Source organism: Magnolia sinica, chromosome 4 (genome assembly GCF_029962835.1).
Source record: "Magnolia sinica isolate HGM2019 chromosome 4, MsV1, whole genome shotgun sequence".
NCBI lineage: Eukaryota > Viridiplantae > Streptophyta > Magnoliopsida > Magnoliales > Magnoliaceae > Magnolia > Magnolia sinica.
The window spans coordinates 105516131-105535684 of record NC_080576.1 but is presented as its reverse complement, the minus strand read 5'-3'; the positions used below and the strand labels follow the sequence as shown (position 1 = coordinate 105535684).

Here is a 19554-nt window from a genome sequence, read left to right as displayed (position 1 = left end):
AGACTTTAAAATCCTATCACTAAAACGATGGACGGCGGTTAATCGAGACGGCCCATATTCATAGGCATAGCAAAAGATTTAAATGATCCAATGGTCAAAATAATAGAATCAAAGATTTGTAAAGGAAAAAATAGAAATAATTAAAAATATAAAAATATAAATCGCATCCATTTTGAGGCCCATCATGTAAACGGTTTGGATCATTGAAATATGACCCTTGGATCTTAACGGAGCATGGGTTTTTTTTTTTTGAATGGTGCGCTCACATGGTACGTCTACCACAACAACCTGTTGTAGCACCAGGCTACAGTCAGGCCCACATGATGTGTGCATAGACCTGCCTGGCCATCCTGTTTGAAACCCCAACAATCATAATGATCCAAAATTTAGGTGGACCACTAACGCCAACTGCTGCGTAGAACCACTAAATTTTCATGGTAAGGCCCAACTAAATGGTTAGCATCCCCTCCAACCGCTCTCGGTAGTGTGGCCCACCTGAGTTTCAGGTTAGCTTATTTTTGGTCCATAGCCTAACATCAGCTCAATGGAGGAAGTGAATCTAATGCAGCATCAAATGTCCCACGATATGGTATATGAAACGTTGAATTAAATGATATTGAATTGTGTTAGATACTATTAGCATCACTGTTGCACAATGATTGTCATGATATTGTAATCATTCAATCCCATATTATAAAATTTTGCAATGGAAATCATGGGATTAAGCAAAATCATGTTTGGTGGATCACGGAGTTATAAAATTCACAACAAATGTCATTCACTTATACGTATATATAACTAAAATGTGGCATATGAACAATATATATGGATGGACGGCATGGATAAATACACGTAACAATGTGGGGCGCACTTGTGATAGATTTCAAAATTCACAAAAGTCTTGCATGGACAAGACACAATTCCATCAGGACACGGATTGCGTCCTACCCCCGAACGGTAATCCATCCAAGCAGGGCTCTGTGGTGCCCACCGTGATGTAAGTGTTTTATCCACGCCGTTCAACGTTTTTTGCAAATAATTTTAATATGAGAAGCAAAAAATGAGGTAGGTCCAAGGCTTCAGTGGACCACACCAAAGGAACCTACACTGATAATGACACCCACCATTGAAATCTTTCCAAAGGCCAACATGATGTGTTTTTTACCATACAACCTATTCATAGGGTCAAGTAGACGTCGGTGAAGTGAAAACACAAATCTCAGCTTTATCCAAAACCTCTCCGGCTCCCAAGAAGTTTTTAACGATGGACGTTCAATCCCTGCTTTGTGGTGCACTTAAGCCTTGCACCTACCTCATTTTTTTCTTTGCATATTCAAATTATCTGCCAAAAACTATTGAACGGCGTGGATAAAACACATACATCACAGTAGACCCCCACAGAGCCCTGCCCGAACGATAGGACGCAATCCACCTCCATTCCATCCCACCTAATCCCTACCTTTCCAATCCTCTCTTAGGGCCCATTTGGCCGGTCGGATTGGAAGGGACTGGATGGTATTGGAAGGGATTGAAAGTTAAATCCCAGGATTGGCCAAGTGTGCCAAATAGAGTCGGTGATCTGATCCCAATCCCATTGATCTTAAAATAATCCATTGGCAACACCGTCATTACCTTTAAATACCATCCAATCCACCCTAATCCGTTCAAATTTACCTGAGATGTGTTTGGTTCCAGGGATTGGAGGGGATGGAAAGGTTTAATCTCCAGATTGGTCGGGCATGCCAAACAGACTAGATATAGCAACAAAGGGATATAGCAATCCCATGGATCTCAAGACAAACCTGACAACACCATCATTACCTAGAAATCCATGCCATCCACCCTAATGCCATTCAATCCCTTCCAATCCACCCGCCCAAACGTGCCCTTATTGCTAGATGGAATTGCATAGGACCAAATATTCTGCACCAACCGCCTCTTAAGAGACATCGGAGAAATCTTTTTATTGCCCACCCTGATGTTTGTTTTTCATGTGACCAATAAGGTCACACAAACCTAGATGATGGGAAGAAAAAAAATACAAATATAACTTCAATCCAAAACTTCTATGGCTTACAATCATTGTCCCCAGTGCTTTCAGTGGTATTGTTTACTTGAGCATTGGAACTACCTTTATTTTGGATTCATGTCTTAAAAGGATCCCTCGAAATTGGTGGACGGTTTAGACACATACATTATAGTGGGACCAACATGACTCGGTGACGTCAACACACCCTCTACTGGTGGTGTGGCGTACAAGTCAATCCGCTTGCATTAAAGTGTAACTTTATGTGAGATGGATGTATTTTCAATTCCGACGGCTTGGACCACTGTTCTGATAACGGAGATGGATTGGCTATTCCGCCTGACACCAGCCAATGGCTGGTGGTCGGTGCTTTGTGGGCCCCACCATGGTGCATGTGTTTCATCCAAGCTGTCAATCTATTTTTATAGATCATTTTATGTTATTAGAGAAAAAATGAGGTATATCGAAATCTCAAGTAAAACACATTACAGGAAACAGTGTTGAATGAACGGTGACCATTAAAAATGTTTTGGGGGCCATAAAAGTTTTGGATCAAGCTGATATTTATATTTATTTTTTCCCTTCATCTAGGTCTTTATGACCCAATCAACAGATTGGATGTAAAATAAACAGTACAGTAGGCCTTAGCAGGATTTTAATGGTGGATATCCAATCATTATTGTTTTCTTGTGGTGTGGTCCCGTTGAGATTTATATCCCTATTATTTTTTTCATCAATCCATAAAATGACCTGTAAAAATGGATGAACGGAATGGATGAAACAAATACATCATAGTGGGGCCCACAGAGCACCGACCACCAGGCACGGGGGGCTGGTGTCAGGGGGAGTAGCCATTCCGTCTCTGATAACGTAGGCCACAGATTCAGATATATTTATTAAAGAGTATTTCTTGGACATTTCAGTGATTAGACGATCACACCAATTAATATCGATAACTTATTATTATTATTATTATTAAAACTCCATCTACAGCTAACGCGCATCCAACTGAGGACTCTGAACATCCGATCGATGGTCAATAGATATGTATCCCCGCCCACGAATCCCATCCATCCAATGGTGATACCTTGCATAAAAATTTAGGAGTCGTTTGGCACCGTGGATTGGAGGGGGTTTCAAATCCCCTTGGTTGTCTAGCGCATGAAGTAACCAGGGGTTACAAATCTAGGGGTTTCCAATCCCCTCTTTTAAGGGGGTTTGCAATCCACGGTAAGGCCTTGGATTACACCTCAAATTATTTCAATAGTTGCAGGTGTGATGTGTGTGTCACTGTACACTATCATTCTATTGGGCACATGGCCTGTTAATGATGATAGGCACCATCTAAACACTGTCCATGTAAATCAGCGCCGTCCAAACATTGTCCCTATTAATCAACGATTAAAAATCATTGGTTAGTCACTCAGACATGATCTTGTGCTCGCGGTCCATCCGAGACTTAGAATTTCATCGTTTTCAGGGAAAGTATATATTTCAGCAGGCTTATCACAACCATAGTGTTAAAAATTATATATCTCACTAATTAGAGATATTAAAGTCGATTTAGTAATTAAATTGAAATGCCCATGAATATACCATACATAGGTATTTTTTGATTAAAGTTGATTCACACTCTAGGATACCAAACACATGCTGAGGATTGCAAATCCAGGGGTTTTCCAATCCTGGGGTTCCGAATCCAAGGGGTTCCAAATCCAAGCTCCCAAATAGGCCCTTTGCGGGCCACGTTTATGGTACAGATGAGCTAGCCCGAGTATCCCATGATCAGAGTCTAAAGAACTGTGTATTGACACTGGCTTTCTCACGATCCAACGGTAATGCCAATGGCTGTTAAAATACGGAAATCCGACAGGCATTTTAAATTTGGGAGTAATTGACCATTAAAAACTTCATGTATGCCACGGTTTTGAATCAAGCTGATATTTGATTTTTTCTTTCCATCCAGATTTTTCTTATCAACTGGCTGGATGGCAATTTAAGTAAATATTAAAGAAACATTATCGTCAGCCCTAAGAAGTTTTTACTGGTGGGGCATTCAATCACCATTGTTTGTTTCCTATATTATGATCCACGTGATATTTGGAGATGCATATTTTTTTTAGCTCATGCCCTAAAATGATATTGGAAAACAGAGGGATATATAATATGTACATAAACTGTTTCCTATATTATGGCCAACCTGAGATTTGGATCCGATTCATTTGCATCATATAGGCCCAAAATATTACCCACGTTTTTTCATTGGACCCGAACAAAACTTTGAGCACCAGAATAGACTGGAGTCGTACGGACAAACCTAGAAAGATGGAAATACCCATACTTTTTCCAACTGCTTTACCCTAATATGCAGGGATATTTTCGTCAAAAAACCAACATCAGTACCCTAACAAATCGCCTTTGGTCAGATAAATTTCCAAGCGACAATTAAAAAAAATGCATTATACGGTCTTGTCTACAATGTTAATTTTTTCATTTTTAGGCTCATGCCCTAAAATGATATGGAAACAGATAGACCATGTGGATGTATAATACACACATAACAGTGGGCCCCACATTAAGGGCAGCTTGAGCTGCCCTTAATATGGTCTACAGTATTAATTTTTTCATTTTTAGGCTCATGCCCTAGAATGATCCGGAAAACAGATAGACCATGTGGATGTATAATACATACATAACAGTGGGCCCCACATTAAGGGCAGCTCCGTCTTAGGGGAGGCGGGGCTGCACCTAATCCGCTCCCTTCAAATTTAGGCTTCGGAATCCAATTTCAAAACGTTCGACCACACCTTGATTATCGCCCTGATATGAATAAAGGGGCCACCAGGGTGGGCCACCCCTGTTCAACGAATCATGCCTTTGGCTGTATATTTTATTTTGATGTTGCTTCCCCATTGATGAATGCATCAGCCTCTTTTCATGTCAGGTGATCATCAAGGTGTGGCCCATCACATGTTGGAAATCCTACACGAGATGCTAGCAGCAAGAAAAGGTTGTACCATAACCTGTAGTACAGCGACTGTATTTGATCATTTTCTGTTCGGTCTTTGGATGGTAGGGATATGCACGCACAATTTACATTTTTACAGCAATGGCCCCAGAGACCTGGCTGACTAATTCAAATCGGAGCCAAACATAACCCTGGCCAACCTATTGCCTGGCCTAGAGTCTATTTGCTGGATTCATCATATACGGTCCATGGCCAGAGTCGAGTTGGCTGGATACTAACCACACGATTTGGCTCACCTTTTGAACTCGGATTCCCAATTTTTTCACGTTGGTCCGTTATTATCCAATCTTACCAGGTTTTGGGTCAAGACGTGGTGGGCCAGCTAGACAAAGCGGCCCAATCTTGTACGTAGACTCTGTCCCTTTGCAACCTGTGCGAGATGAGATCCCCATAGATGGATCGGATATAAAAAGTGTGGGGGCCAAAAATCAAGCCCATTTCACAATCGTGCCCAGGTATCCAGGATTTAAATTTTTGGCTAGTAGGACCCCTACGATCAAGATCACTAGTCCACTGGGCACCACCAGGACTGACTGTATTGGCTTAATACACCAACCGGGACCTTTCAATTCATGGCCCACAAGAGAATGGACCAAAGGTCCACATTCAACTGAAGAAATGCCCACCACCGGTGGCTAGGATCTTCCAATCTGGATAGTTTCAGTACACGTCCTTGATTACACGCTGCTCATGCACATATTACATCGGGAATTCAGAGCAGCATTCGAAAATTCAAAATCAACAGATGAATAGAAACAATAATTGTCACAGTCCACAAATCCATATATATAATTCCACTTCCAAATCATAACAGTATCGATCCCTGCCAAACGCTTTAGTTCTACTTTACTGGGCAATTACCCCCTTGTAAACTCCTCTATCATAACAATAAAAAGAAGAAACAAAGCATGCATGCAAACAACTAACCTCAGATGAATCCGCCCTCTGTCCACAAGTTACCCGATTTCCCATTCTGATCGGTGCTCTTCTTGGACGACCCGTTGTAGAAGCTATCGTAGCCGTCATCTTTGACGTCATCCCAACCAGCCCAGCTGTCCCCACCTTGGGTGCCTTTTGCAGATTCCTCCTTCCCATCTTTCTTATCCCAATCATCCCAAGAGTTCGAAGAGTTCACAGAGTCGAATTGTCGGCCTGAGGAATGTGGGCCGCCAGAAGAGTTCCAACCTTTGCTCTCCTGCCCAAACTGTTGGCTAGATGAATGCGACATGCCTGAAGAATTCCATCCCTTGCTCTCCTGACCGAACTCTTGATAGTATCCATTGTTCCTCTCACTGTCGCTTCGCTGCCAACCGTCCTTGGTGTATTCCTCGACTTTCTGTGAAGCCATTGCCATGACACCTTTCATGATCCCCCATGTCTTTTGGCCAATCTCAGTCGTCTTTGTTGTGACCACATTCACAGTTTCATTAACCTTGTGGTCATAACCACCGTCTCTCACCTGTAGAAGGATATATGCATATGGTTTAAAATAGAAGACATGATCATAGACAAAGATGGGAACAGCCCCATTCTCTTCATAATTGAGGCAGATTACCAAATCAACATTCAATCTGACCAAGTTACCAGTCCTGACTGGACTGTGGAGCCAACAGATACAATCCAATGACTCATCCATTGACCCGAATTACCCGTGGGGCTCTCACATGGCCAATTGGGTGGTTCAGACAAGGATCAGATTGGATTGCCTAGAGGCCCACCACAATTCCAGCCAGTTGCTATCTATATTAAAATTAAAGCAAGCAGATGACAATTGTACCCTCACAATTAGTTTTCCTATGAAGTCAAATATAGTGTATTCAAGGGTCTCTACTCATGGCTCAGTGGTAGACACCATGTGCTTCAACTTTGAGGTCATGGGTTCGAGAACCTACGTGGTGTGCATGGGTGTGAGAGTGTGCGTGTGTATTCACCTTTCGAAAAAAATAGTGTATTTTAAGGACATGAAATGACATCGCAAATGAGGTTATGGGTATAATGGGAATTTGAAAGTGTGGCTGCTGTCCAATGTAAAGGTACATTTTCACCCTGTTAAAGCCACACAACAGCTTATATTTTACCATTAAATTTTTATTTTTTATTTTTAAAAAAAAAACATGCACTGACTTCCTCTTCCTCTCTGCACGCGGAGTTCCCCTCTACTCGATCTTTGTCCTCCATCCTCTCTCCATGTGGGTCTCACATGCCATACAACCTAGTTCTGGTATAATATAGAAATTATATGAGTAGACGGGCTTATTACAAGTCATATGGCCCCCCAAGTCTAATGTCTATATAGTTGTGTATTTTATTTTTTGAAAGGCAGATAGTTGTGTATATTGGGCATTTTAGTAGGAAAAGAACCCTTTAATGATTCCTTTTCTCCCCCTTCTTTCCCACAAGTAGCTTGAGACAATCTAGGAAAGAATTAGTGCAAGCCCCAACATTCAACACTATAAAGAGTAGTATACAAAGCCTATATGTGCAGTCATATGCAGCCATGTGTAATTATGTATGGATGTAATAGGCAATGATCTGTATGGATGGAATATGTAACCATGTGTAATCATGTGTGGATGTGAGCAGGCGGTCATGTGTGGGGTGTGTGAGTGCATGTGAAAAAAAAAAAAATCTCAATGCCGACTGTTTACCAATCTAAAAGGACATTACACTTGCAACCAGTGCACGCCATAGGTAAGGACAGTACCAATTGGCCTGTCAATTATCTCCCAGCAAGATCTAAAAACTTGAGTTCGAAGTAAACTTGAGACTGGCAAACCAATCAGCTTTCAAGTTTGTGGCTAAACAGCACCAACTTTAAATTCAAACCTGACTCTTTCTGAGCAGAGGGAGAAAGAAGGTACCCCAGGGTGTTGTGGGGGTGGGAGGTGGGAATGCAACTGTTCAAATTGTCGATCTGGACCAAATCCATGGTTTGATAATCAATCTGATGAGATAAACAAATAGATTTCATCGTTGGCTGAGAGGATCAATCGGATGGTCATTAGGGTTAGGTTGAGTATTTAACCAAACCATGTCCGGATGACATGAAATTGATCCCATTTAATAGACAAAAGGGTTAGCTTTCAAACGAGCCCAAGCACAAGCAATTCCGAGGGAGTGTGAGTTATAACCCATTTACATAAAGCCCACATGATGGTGAAGGGCTTCACTTTGGTCATCTTCTGTTATTTAGGGCTTCTGTATTTGGTTTAAGCCTACATTAAAGCTATATTGTGGACATGTAATAGATTATTATAAGCATTATGATGAATTTCTTTGGTGGAGGGAGGGAGGGAGATCAACAACTTCAGTAAATATTCAGTCTCAAATACAATCACCCGTTGTACCCAATCAATCATTTTGCAGGATGGTATAATGACCAATGTATTCAGTGTCAGTGTCAATGGATGTACCCCAACCTTAGCATACAGAAATATATTGGTTATCACATGGGAAATATCAGATGTACCGTGTAATGTTTTGCTGTTTTGGGGAAATATTGGGGAATTGGTCGAATTTTTCAGTGAAAGTTCAGGGGAAGTTTGTAAAAAAAAAAAACACATCATTACACACTTAGAAATCAAAAGATTAAAAAAATAATAATAATAAGCGCTCATAATAAGTTTCCTTTGTATAGGGTCCTAAATTATGTATTGTCTGATAGAAATCATAGAAAACATGTATGAAAACACAATCAATTTTAATTATTTTTAAAAACTGCACGTGGCCTACAAGCAATTGAAATTATTATTTTTTTAACACGGACACACACTCACGCCACACCACAGTGGGATCTCACCACCTATGGATACTCGAACCCTTGACCAGGTGTTGAAACTCCTGAGAGTCTACCACCTACCACTGGAGCAAGAGTAAGGATCCTGAAATTAAATTGTCCATATTATGTCTCGTAACTAAAAAATTAGGTTTATTTCTTCATTTGATGATGAGATTGGTGGTTCTTGGACAGTTAAGAATAAAAAATATCCCATCCTGTTTCAATAGACAAGTGACCATGAATCAAAGGTCAGAATCATTCAAACGATCTGATTTTGGGACCGTGACTTAGCAACAATGGTTCCACAATTTAATTGGTTTAATTTGAGTTAATACATGATGTATATAATTTCTAAGTGCATGCATACACATGTACAATTTGCACTTGCACATGCCTTTAAATAGAGAATAGGGATCTAAACGGCTCAGGTGGACCCCACCATGATGTTTATGTGAAATCTGCCTTGACCACCAAGTGTGGCGCCCATGTCAGGCCCAAGGCTAAAAAATCAACAAAATCTGTGATTCAAGTTGACCACATGATTGGAAACAGTGTACAAGACAATGCTCTCCCTACAAACTATTTCCCTTGGTGTGATCCACCTGAATCACGAATAGGCCTAATTTGTTAGCCCCGTGCCTAAATTTTGTTGTGGCATAAATAGTTTGAGTGGATTTCGTATAATCATCATGGTGGGCCCCTGCAAAAATCAAGGGTGGTTGTCTCTCTACCAATTATTTCCTTGGGTGTGGCCCACCCGAATCACACGTCGACCTAATTTTTTGGGCCTAGACCTAACGAGGGATTACAAATAATGGTTCAAGTGGATCTCACATACATATCAAAAGGTGGGCCCCGTGAAAAATCAAGGGTCCGTAAGTTTTTTTTATATATATATTAACTAAAATCAAGGAGGCCCACCCTTCATTTTTTAGGGCCCACTGTGATGCGGTATGTGAAATCCGCTCCAACCATTAGATGAGTTATCTCACTTTAGGGCCAGGGCCAAAAAATCAAACCGGCCCGTGATTTAGGTGGCCACACCAAAGGAAATAGTTGGTAAAGAGACGTCCACCCTTGATTTTATTGGGCCCACCATGATGATTATATAAAATCCACTCCAACCATTAGATGGCATAACAAATTTTAGAAATGAGCGCTCAGGCTCATCAATGATTCATCTGGGCCACATCAAGGGAATTGGAGGGTGAGCATTGCTTCTACACTGTTTCTAATCATGTAGTCCACCTAAATCACAGATGGGGCTCATTTTTGGGCCCTGACCATAACATGGGGTAACACTAACACACCTAGTGGATGGGTAGGATTTCCGCCAACCCCTTCGCCTAACATGCGGTGACATGTAGTCGAAGTAATTAAGCCTTACAGCCTTTTTTTTTAATTTTTAAAATGACCGTTGTGGACTCAGATTGAGTGGTGTAGAACACAACCACCAACGGAATTGTGTATACGTGACAAAACTTTGTAGAACCCATCATGATGTATGTGTTTTATCCAAGCCATCCATTCATTTCGCCAAATCATTTTAGGCATGAGCCCAAAAATGAGGCAGATCAAAAGCTCAAGCGGACCACACCATAGGAAGCAGTGGAGATAATGACGCCCACCGTTGAAGCCTTGCTAGGGCCCACCATGATGTTTATTTACGATCCAACCTGTTCATAAGGTGACACAGACATGGACGAAGGGGAAACACAAATATCACCTTGATCCAAAACTTTTGTGGACCCCAAGAAGTTTTCGATGGTAGGGGTTCAATCCCCACTATTTCCAGCGGTGTGGTCCACTTGCGCTTTGGATATGCCTCATTTTTGGGCCCATTCCCTAAAATGATCTAGCAAAATGAATGGACGGCATGGATAAACCACACACACCATGGTGGGGTCCATATCGTTTTGCCACATATACACTACAGAGAGAGAGAGAGAGAGGAAAACAAAGAGGGGAGAGACGTAGGAAAGGAAGAAGCAGGAGAAGAAGAGGAAGAAAATGTACGTTTTTCTGATTTATTTTTATTTTTAGATTTTTCGATCTCCTACCACCGGCACCGTTGATACATTGTGATAATATCACCGATATCCTAGAAAACATGAACTTAAGTGGGGTTTCGTATCAGGCACATGCAATACCGATAATATCGGCCACTATTATTGTTACCGCATTCACTGGGAGGGACAAGTAACAATTTAGAGATCCATTTTACAATGCATGATTCATATTTTAGCTTCGGAACCAAAGAAAACAGTCAAACAAATAACATTCCTTTCCAGTTGACACTCCCAAGTTTTCACTTCCAGATTATTGCTATACAATAGAGTGGTAACATACGGAAGTACAACTTTATCAGAACATGAAATGTTTCTTGATGAGCTCATATGGTAACAGGTGGGTACCACGGTTCAGTGATCCAGATGGTTGATGTGACAAGCCCCATAGTGGATGGGGGATGCCCCAAAACTCTTCCTGATTAGATGATCCTATGCCAGCCAATCCTGGGCCTTTTATCTGGACTAATGCTGCATTTTTTCCTTAATCATGGGCCCATCTGGTATGGAATGAGTAATTTAGGAAACTATCCATGTCCTGATGCATAAGGACCTTTATTTTTTAAAAGGAAAGGGCCAAAGCACATAGAACAAAGGGAAAGATTAGATTATGTGCATGTTATGCAGAAATTACTCTAGCGTATGCAATCATAGATGTAATATACAAAAAGGTTTACAATGACTAAGTGGATGATTGGAATATCTTCTACTTCATATTTCTCTAAGAAAAGAATATCATTCTGATACAATTGGAATATAGGAGATTTTCTGAAATTTCTAGAAGCAAAGGTATGATCAGCATAAAACGATGTTTCTTTAAGACATTGTCCCCCGGATGAGTTGATTCAGTTGTACTTAGTGTTTTAAATATCGACAATATCAGCCGATATATCCCACAATATATCTTGTATCCCACCTATGCAATACGAAACATACAGATAGTGCCGATATACCCCACTTATTCGATCTAGTGAGCATTTTCAATTTCCTACCTATGTTTTTGTTGTAAATCATGTTAAACCAATGTCAAATGGTTACAAATCTATGATTCTTCATGTTTTCCATGAAATATCATGGATTTGGAACTTCGATTTCGAGATTTGGGGGAGATGGGTCAAGTTGTGGAAAATTGAAAAAAAAATTCTCAATTTCTTACAAATCAATTGCAATCTTTGCATCCAAACACAAAATTAAACATGTATGTAACTTGATCTAGTGATTCTTCTTTTGTTTTTGAATGTATTGCTTGTGTTTCCATACATGTCTTCTTACATTTATAAATTATATGAACAGACTTTGAATATGCTTGCATTAGTTTAGTTGAAAAGCACATATATTAGGACCCCATACAAAGGAAACCCCCATTATGTGTACCTTTTTTAATAATGTTTTAATTTCTAAGTGTGTATTGATGTCATTTTCAACAATCCCTGAAGTTTCATTGGAAAATTTGACCAATTTCCCAATGTTCCCATGTTTCCCAACAACAACGATGCATTATGCGATACAACTGATATATCCCATGCGATAACCGATATTTATCTGTATCCCAAGGGTGCGATACTTTACGCGATAACGATACTCAAAACATTGGTTGTACTGTTGCAAAATCATGAGTCACGACAGCAAGCCCAACATCCAATTACAGTAGGCATTACTTATACGGTCAAAAGGGAACTATTCGACAAGGTCGGCAATTTCTTCTCATTGTTACCGATATAGAAAGAAAGAAAGAAAAAAGTTCAGCATAGAAAATATTACCTGGCCTTGCCACTGCCAAAAAAAAAGTAATGATAAAGGAATGAAAAGGCAGATACCTTAGTAGTCAGCTCCTTCGTACCCACTTGGACTGCATTAGCAGCAGATTGTGCAGCAGAAGCTGCAACGAGGGACAGACGGCCAAGTCCCTACAGAAAACAAACAGCAACATTAGTTGTTTTTTCAACAAAATAATAGCAATTACAAACACATATGACCAGCCTATACATCAGTGTGTGATGATATGTTTCCTATCTTCTTCTTCTTCTTCTTTGAGAATTATGATTTGCTTCCTATCTGGTTGGTTTAAGAACTAAACTTGAGTTTGGTTACATTTTCAATAAACAATGTATTTCTTATGCTATCATACTAGAACCATGCACGTCAGGAAGAGTTGCGCCACAAGTGTGGTAAGATCTGGGCAATTCATCAGCCAGCCCATTGCATTTTGCGCCCCACCTAAAAATCAGATCAATGTGCTTCATGAGGTCCATACACCTGAAAGAGACAAAAAAAAGACCCAACTGCCCACATTTAGTGCACAGCCTCTTCGCAAAGCATCCCATCAGACACCTTTGAATTCCAAAGAAACCAAGGCCCAAGAGATTATTCTCACACACAGCCTTTAAGAAACTACCATAGAACTTTCAGACTTATTGAAGAATGCCTCATTATTTTGCTCTTTCCATTCACTACATTCCTTCATATCTGCAACATCAGGGTTTGGAATACAAGTGTTATTTTGAGGTCATCAAAGCAGCCTAAGAATGGCCCAGGAAATAACGTGCTGAAAAGCCAATTGATATTGTTGCGCCACATGCAGCAAAAGAAAAGGACAGCCACAATAACAGGCAGAACTTTGATTAGGGTTGAAGAGCCTGAAAAGGAGATGAGGAGGATAACCAAAAGGACTTTGTAACAGATGATCACCGTGGATGTGAAGCTTTTTTCACTTGCCAGGCATAAAGCCTGAATGATGGGAGAAGTAGGATACATAAATCTGAGCCTTATCAAATAGGGACGAAGGCTATGGTGATGAGGTCATGGAAGTGGTGGTGGTGGAGATACAAATGCATTAAGCCAGCATTCACAATGAAAGGAAATAGGACTGGGGATTAGGGTTGTCAATGGGCCAGGATTTGGGCTGCCTTTTGAACAATTCAGACAGGACTTTCAGGCCAGGCCCAAAGTTTTGCATTTGCCAGGCCCGAGCCAGGCCAATTGACAGCTCTGCTGCGGATTCAAAGACACTCCCATTCTACATGAGGAGAGTTGCTTCGCTCATGAGTTCTCCCTCCATGCACTAGGTGGGCAAGAGAGTGTTGGTCTCATTCACCTTTTTTCGTAGGGATGGAGAGTGGAGACTATCAGGAATTCAGGATCATGGTCCAAAATATCATCCAATACAATTTTGTTTTGGCTAAGTTGTATCAGTTTCGGTCGGAACTGGTCTGGATTGCACCCCCGGTACAACAGAACCCCCTTACTGGCCCTCGACTGAGACCAACTCGCTCGACTCAGTTTGCGACACCGAGAACCAGGGGAAGTTCTGATGAGTCAAGCGAGCCGGGGCAAGTTGTCACTTTAGTTAAACAGGACTATTTTCATCATGACCTTCCATTAGATGTTTGCATATCAACTAGTTAAGGTGTCATTTCAGAACATTTGTTTGATAAACATCTAAAAGGGGGTGCATTATCTGGACAGTTTACTTGAGTCACACTCACATGCCACGTTTCTGACTACCTCTGTATCATCCATCACACTGTGTCATGACTATCGAAATTTCTCTCATTAAAGGAGTTATTTGATACTCTGGGGATGACATGGAGGTTTGCTAGGCTCACATGCATGCCCATCTCCATCCCATCCCATGGGCCAATGTGGCACAAGTGTGTGAGATCCAATCCACCGATCGAATGGGTACCACCAGCCTACACCCACATATATGGCAACTCAACTCATTAAATAGCCATGATGGGTCAGCTCAACTGATCTAATGGTTTAGAAAGACCTGGATAACAAATTTTTTAGCCATCAAATGGTTTCTGAAAAATTATCTCAACTAATCCATTGTGGGACCCATCTAATAGCGGCTTAGATCTTGCATGCCTATATGACTTTGGCATATAAGGTGGTGTGTAGATGAGTTCTCTTTTACATGCATTTGGGCTGCTCAGCAAGTTGGCAAAGTGTGGTGGATGATAAGCAAACACAAGACATAGTGGGTCCCACACCCTTTTATTTTGACTAGACTATAGAGAATGACCCAACGATAGGCAGAGAGTAGATAAGAAAGACGAAGAGAAGTAAGAAGAGAAGAAGTATTGGCCCAATTTGGTACACACTTGAACAGCCTAAAAACATCTCAAAATTCATGCAATTCATCCCAACGATGGATATCCCTATTCTATAAACACCATTTCCATCAAGAATTTTTTTTTTCGGGGACCAGACAGTGTTGGCCTGATTTAGGTAAAACCTAAACGGCCCCAAATTCGTACAATCTGTGGCATTCATCCAACTAATGTATATCCTAATCAATATACATCGTTTCCCTCATAAATTTTGAGGAAAATAAAAATAAAAAGAATTTGGATGAATAGTGTTGGCCCAATTTGGGTACACTTGAACGGCCCAAAATTCATGAAATCCATGAGATTCATCCCACAGATATGCATATCCCTAATCTATATATACCATTTCGCTCAAGAAATTTGTGGAAAAATTAATAAAGAAATTGGACGAATGGTGCACAGTTATTATTCATCTTCTTCAAAAGAGCCTTGATTTGTGAAAATCAAGAAAATAGGCTGAATCGAACACAAATCAGGCATGATTTGGTAGATTGGGGTCTATTATGTATGAATCCCACAAAAAATACAAGAAGGAAATGTTTATTTTTATTTTTTTAAAGGTGGTTTACTGAATTTTTCAATTTTCCCAAAACAGACCAAAACCACTTTGGGCCTTTGATTCGCACTCAAATCCCCTCTTCCTATCTTGCATTTAGGCACGGTCAAATCTAACACATAACAAGTCCTCTCAATTTTTATTTTATTTTATTTTTTAGAAAATAAGTGAAAAAAATGAAAATGAGGAAATCCTCATCCTTCTTGTTGCTTTCCAGAGTTTTCTTTGTCCATTTTCAAAGGACCTTTTCTTCTCCAATTTCCAATCTGCTTGTAGTTTTTCATTTCTGATTTATAGCCCAGTTGGCCGGCCTTGCTGTGTTGCTTCTTATCTTTCATTTTTTTGGTTTTACATTTCTCCATTCATCAAAAGAAAATGAGGTACACTAGGAGTAGGATCATGTGGATCACTCTAGTACATTCAATATGCATATACGATATAGTTTACATCCGAATTAATATTGTAACTCACATATAAAATGAGGAATGTTGTTATTGAAGACTAGCAAGTTTTTTGGGGAGACAATAGCATTCATAATAATATATTGTATACATGCTATTGCACAAATCAAACTATAAATCTCTACATTGCAGATATAAATTTACATTACAAACTTAATCAACAGCACGAGTATAGAACCATAACTTCGGGCTGGCGAAAACAGTGACCCAGATTGTAATGACCCATAATCTAGATCGCAGATTGAGAATGGTAGATGTAGGAGGGTTGGCAATTTAACGTAACATTGGCCAAACCCCATTACAACGCTTCAGATGGCCAAAATGAGGGATTCAAGAAAGCACCCTACATTTCCTAAAAAAGTTCACCCTACTGCTCATAAACTCCACCAATTCCCACAAGTGGCCTTGACCCTCCAATAGCCAGAGTATGAACTTTTGACCCATGTGATCCACAAGCCCACCAGCATCCAAACCTTAAAACACGATGGTGTGCAAAGACCAAATAGTATAATTTGGGTGTGTCTGGATGCACTCAGAATCACATACAAAATGAATATTTTGTGGAATAGAATTGTCCAGTACATCACACGTTTAGTCAGTCCAGAAGTCAGGAACTGCATTAAACAAGAAACTACTTTCCACCTTTTCTGACCCAAATGAGTATCCAAAATGTTTCAAGTCGGACTTGCAACATAATCAATATTCATTTAGGCCAAAAAGCATCCCCCCACCTGACTTTTTGACCTCCAACTCCAAACACATCGTTGAATCGGGATCCCAAACTAAATATTCATATGCATATTTATTGTTGAGCTAGTCAATAAGTTGTCCACGCCGGCAAACATCATGGCAAGACACTACAAAGACCACATTCTCTAAGTACAACAGAAAAGAAGGTCTATTATTTCTTTGAACAATAAACTTCCCAAGATCAGAGACAAAGTGTTGATACTTCTACAAACAACCAACATTTTCCAAATATTCCATCTTACAGGTACGAATCAGAATCTAAAATGCAAATTTGACAAGCACCACATTAACTGATTAACAAAATCTGTGCTTAAATGCACAAAATGAAATGAATTGCAAAGTCCCAGTTTTCATAAAAGGGAAGGACTAGAACTTGGAATGCTTCCTAGCATTTACAACCAGGAAATAGCCTTGCAAATTGAATTTTTGTTTCTTTCTAGTCTTACTTGAAAGTAACATGATTGCAATTTGGGGAATATTGTCAAATGAAATTGTGATTTTGTTAGTTCCACTTCATGACACTAATAATTGCAATTCAATTCAATATTGCATCCAAATGCACCATAGAATTATAATTAAAAAATTATCGCAACCCAATAACTCCCTCACCTGAGAAACAACCGATACCGTGTCTCTCAGCACATCACCTTGCACATTATTCCCCTGAGTCGGCGGAGGCGTCGATCCGAAACCAACATACTTGCCCCCCTGTGATGGTGGAAGTCCCTCTGGCCTTGATTCGTTCTCCACCATCTTCTTTGCAAAGAAGCTCTCCTTATTTGCAGCCGACGCCTCCAGCTGTGACCGTGTGTAAATATCCTCTGTTGATCTAGACCTAGACGGCGCCCCTCTCCCAGACCCACCACTGCTAACTCTAAAATCTCCAGCGGACTGATTCCTCCTCATATCTGAGGACCTCAGTGCGTCCTCATTACTATCCCAACTATCCCACCCTCCATTATTCCCGGAATTGCCGATCCTACTGCCACTCTGGCCCAGCGGTGGCTTCTTGGCGCCAACAGCTGATTCCTTGACAACGGGCGGGTCCCGCCAGGAGCGGCCTTCGGCGAGGGCCTGGATCCGGTCGCGGTAGACCGAAGCAGCATTGGTATTGTACTTGGCAACAATATCCGTCTCCTTGGGGATGCCATACTGGGAGAAGAAGGCGTTCAGCTGATCATTGCCACCAGCCTCCATCTTCTTGAGCTGGATCTCGGACCATGAATCCATCGTGACCGACCGCACGAAACTGATGTGGACGCCGAGACCACGGTGCTTGCCGGAGCACTCGAGGCACATGAAGACGCCGTACGATACAGAGGCCCACTGTGGGTTCTTCTGGGAGCAGTCGACGCAGGTCTTGTTGCCGGGTTGGGATTGGAGATCGCGGAGGCGACGGGACGCCGCCATCGGACAGTCGAGGGTGGGGGATCGGGACTGGCCGGGCGGATCGGACGGATCTGGATAACTAGGGTTCGGAGGGATGGAAGGAGAAAGAATCAGAAGGAGAAATGGAGGATTTGAAGGGAAATTGAGGGTTTATGGAAGGGCTCTTTCGTGTTTTAATATGTTGGGACAGAAAGGGGGGATTTGGGCATTTGGCGATTTGCGGGAGGGCTTTTTCGACTTTTTATATTTGGAAGGAGGAAGAGGAGAGAAGGGGGCAAGATCTTGCTCTTCTACACAGGGAGAGTGGGGGAGGAGATAGAGGAGGAGAGACTGGGGTATATGAGGGGGGTTTGGGGATTTGCTGAAGGGTAATTTTGTTTTTTTGAAATTTTGGGAGGGAGATCTTATTCCTGCTGTTGTTCAGAAGCCCTCTTCTTCTTCTTCCTTCTCCTCGGGAATTTCCGCGGATCACCGACACCTTACAAGAAGCGATGGTGATGGTGGACGGTGGACCGTCATTGTGAAAAATATAGGAGACGTTTCAGGTCCGACGCGCTGGATTCAGTTGGTCCGTCGCAATTGAGACCGTCTGCCGGACCCACCAGGTGGGCCGCTCCGCCCCTCGTCACCATCATCATATCCTTGCCGTATATCTGGGGCCAGGCCATGTATCTTGGTGAAGCGGATTGCCTGTACCCCGCTCACAGAGATAGTCATTTGCCCCTATTGTTGGAAGCTGTGTGGGGCCCACAGAGATGCCCATCATAAATCCACTCCGTCCATCAGTTTTGCAAGACCACAATAGGACAGGATTTAAAAAATCGGGTAGATACAGAAATCATGTGTGACATATCACACGAAACAGTGGGATTGAACGCCTACCATTGGAAACTTTGTGGGGGCGACAGAAGTTTTATATCAGGATAGTATTTGTGACTACAGTTTAACTGAGTGGTAGTAATCTTATGAACCGTCTGGATGGCATATAAACATCATGTTAAGCTCCAGGAAGATTTCAACGGTGGACGCCACTATATCGTTTGGTGTGGACAACATGAGTTTTTTTATTTATCTGATTTTTAAATCCTGACCTATTGTGGTCTTGAATAACTGATGGACAGAGTGGATTTGTTACTAACATCTCTGTGGGGCCTACACAGCTTCCAACATAAGGGGCACAGGAATATATCTGTGTCGGGGCACAGGCCATCCGCTTCAGTGTATAGGGTCAGAAATGGGCAGGCCTAGCCAGCGGAGTGCAGGTGTACGATGTGGATGGTGTATAAATGAATTTGACCGAAGATGCAAATTCAAAGTACAAATGCAGCCCAGCCCCACCTGATAAACGGCCACAGTTGCTGTACCCACGTAAGTGGGACATTCTG

General features: G+C 41.4%; 1 protein-coding gene across 1 annotated transcript; it reads right to left on the bottom strand.

Annotated features, from left to right (window-relative positions):
• Positions 1-5806: 5806 nt before the first annotated feature.
• On the bottom strand, positions 5807-18680 carry LOC131243639 (probable ADP-ribosylation factor GTPase-activating protein AGD6). The gene is made up of 3 exons (XM_058243131.1): positions 17390-18680; positions 12716-12805; positions 5807-6513 (listed from the first exon to the last, which is right to left on the bottom strand). Exons 1-3 carry the CDS (start codon positions 18188-18190, stop codon positions 5983-5985), a joined length of 1422 nt encoding a protein of 473 aa, XP_058099114.1. The 5' UTR covers positions 18191-18680; the 3' UTR covers positions 5807-5982.
• Between the last annotated feature and the right edge of the window lie 874 nt (positions 18681-19554).

Excerpts from the sequence above, each read along its gene's own strand:
- LOC131243639 (XM_058243131.1), bottom strand. The coding sequence starts at position 18,190 with ATGGCGGCGTCCCGTCGCCTCCGCGATCTCCAATCCCAACCCGGCAAC. Across the intron at positions 12,806-17,389 it reads CGGTATCGGTTGTTTCTCAG|GGACTTGGCCGTCTGTCCCT; the intron begins GTGAGGGAGTTA and ends TGTTTTCTGTAG. Across the intron at positions 6,514-12,715 it reads CGAAGGAGCTGACTACTAAG|GTGAGAGACGGTGGTTATGA; the intron begins GTATCTGCCTTT and ends ATCCTTCTACAG.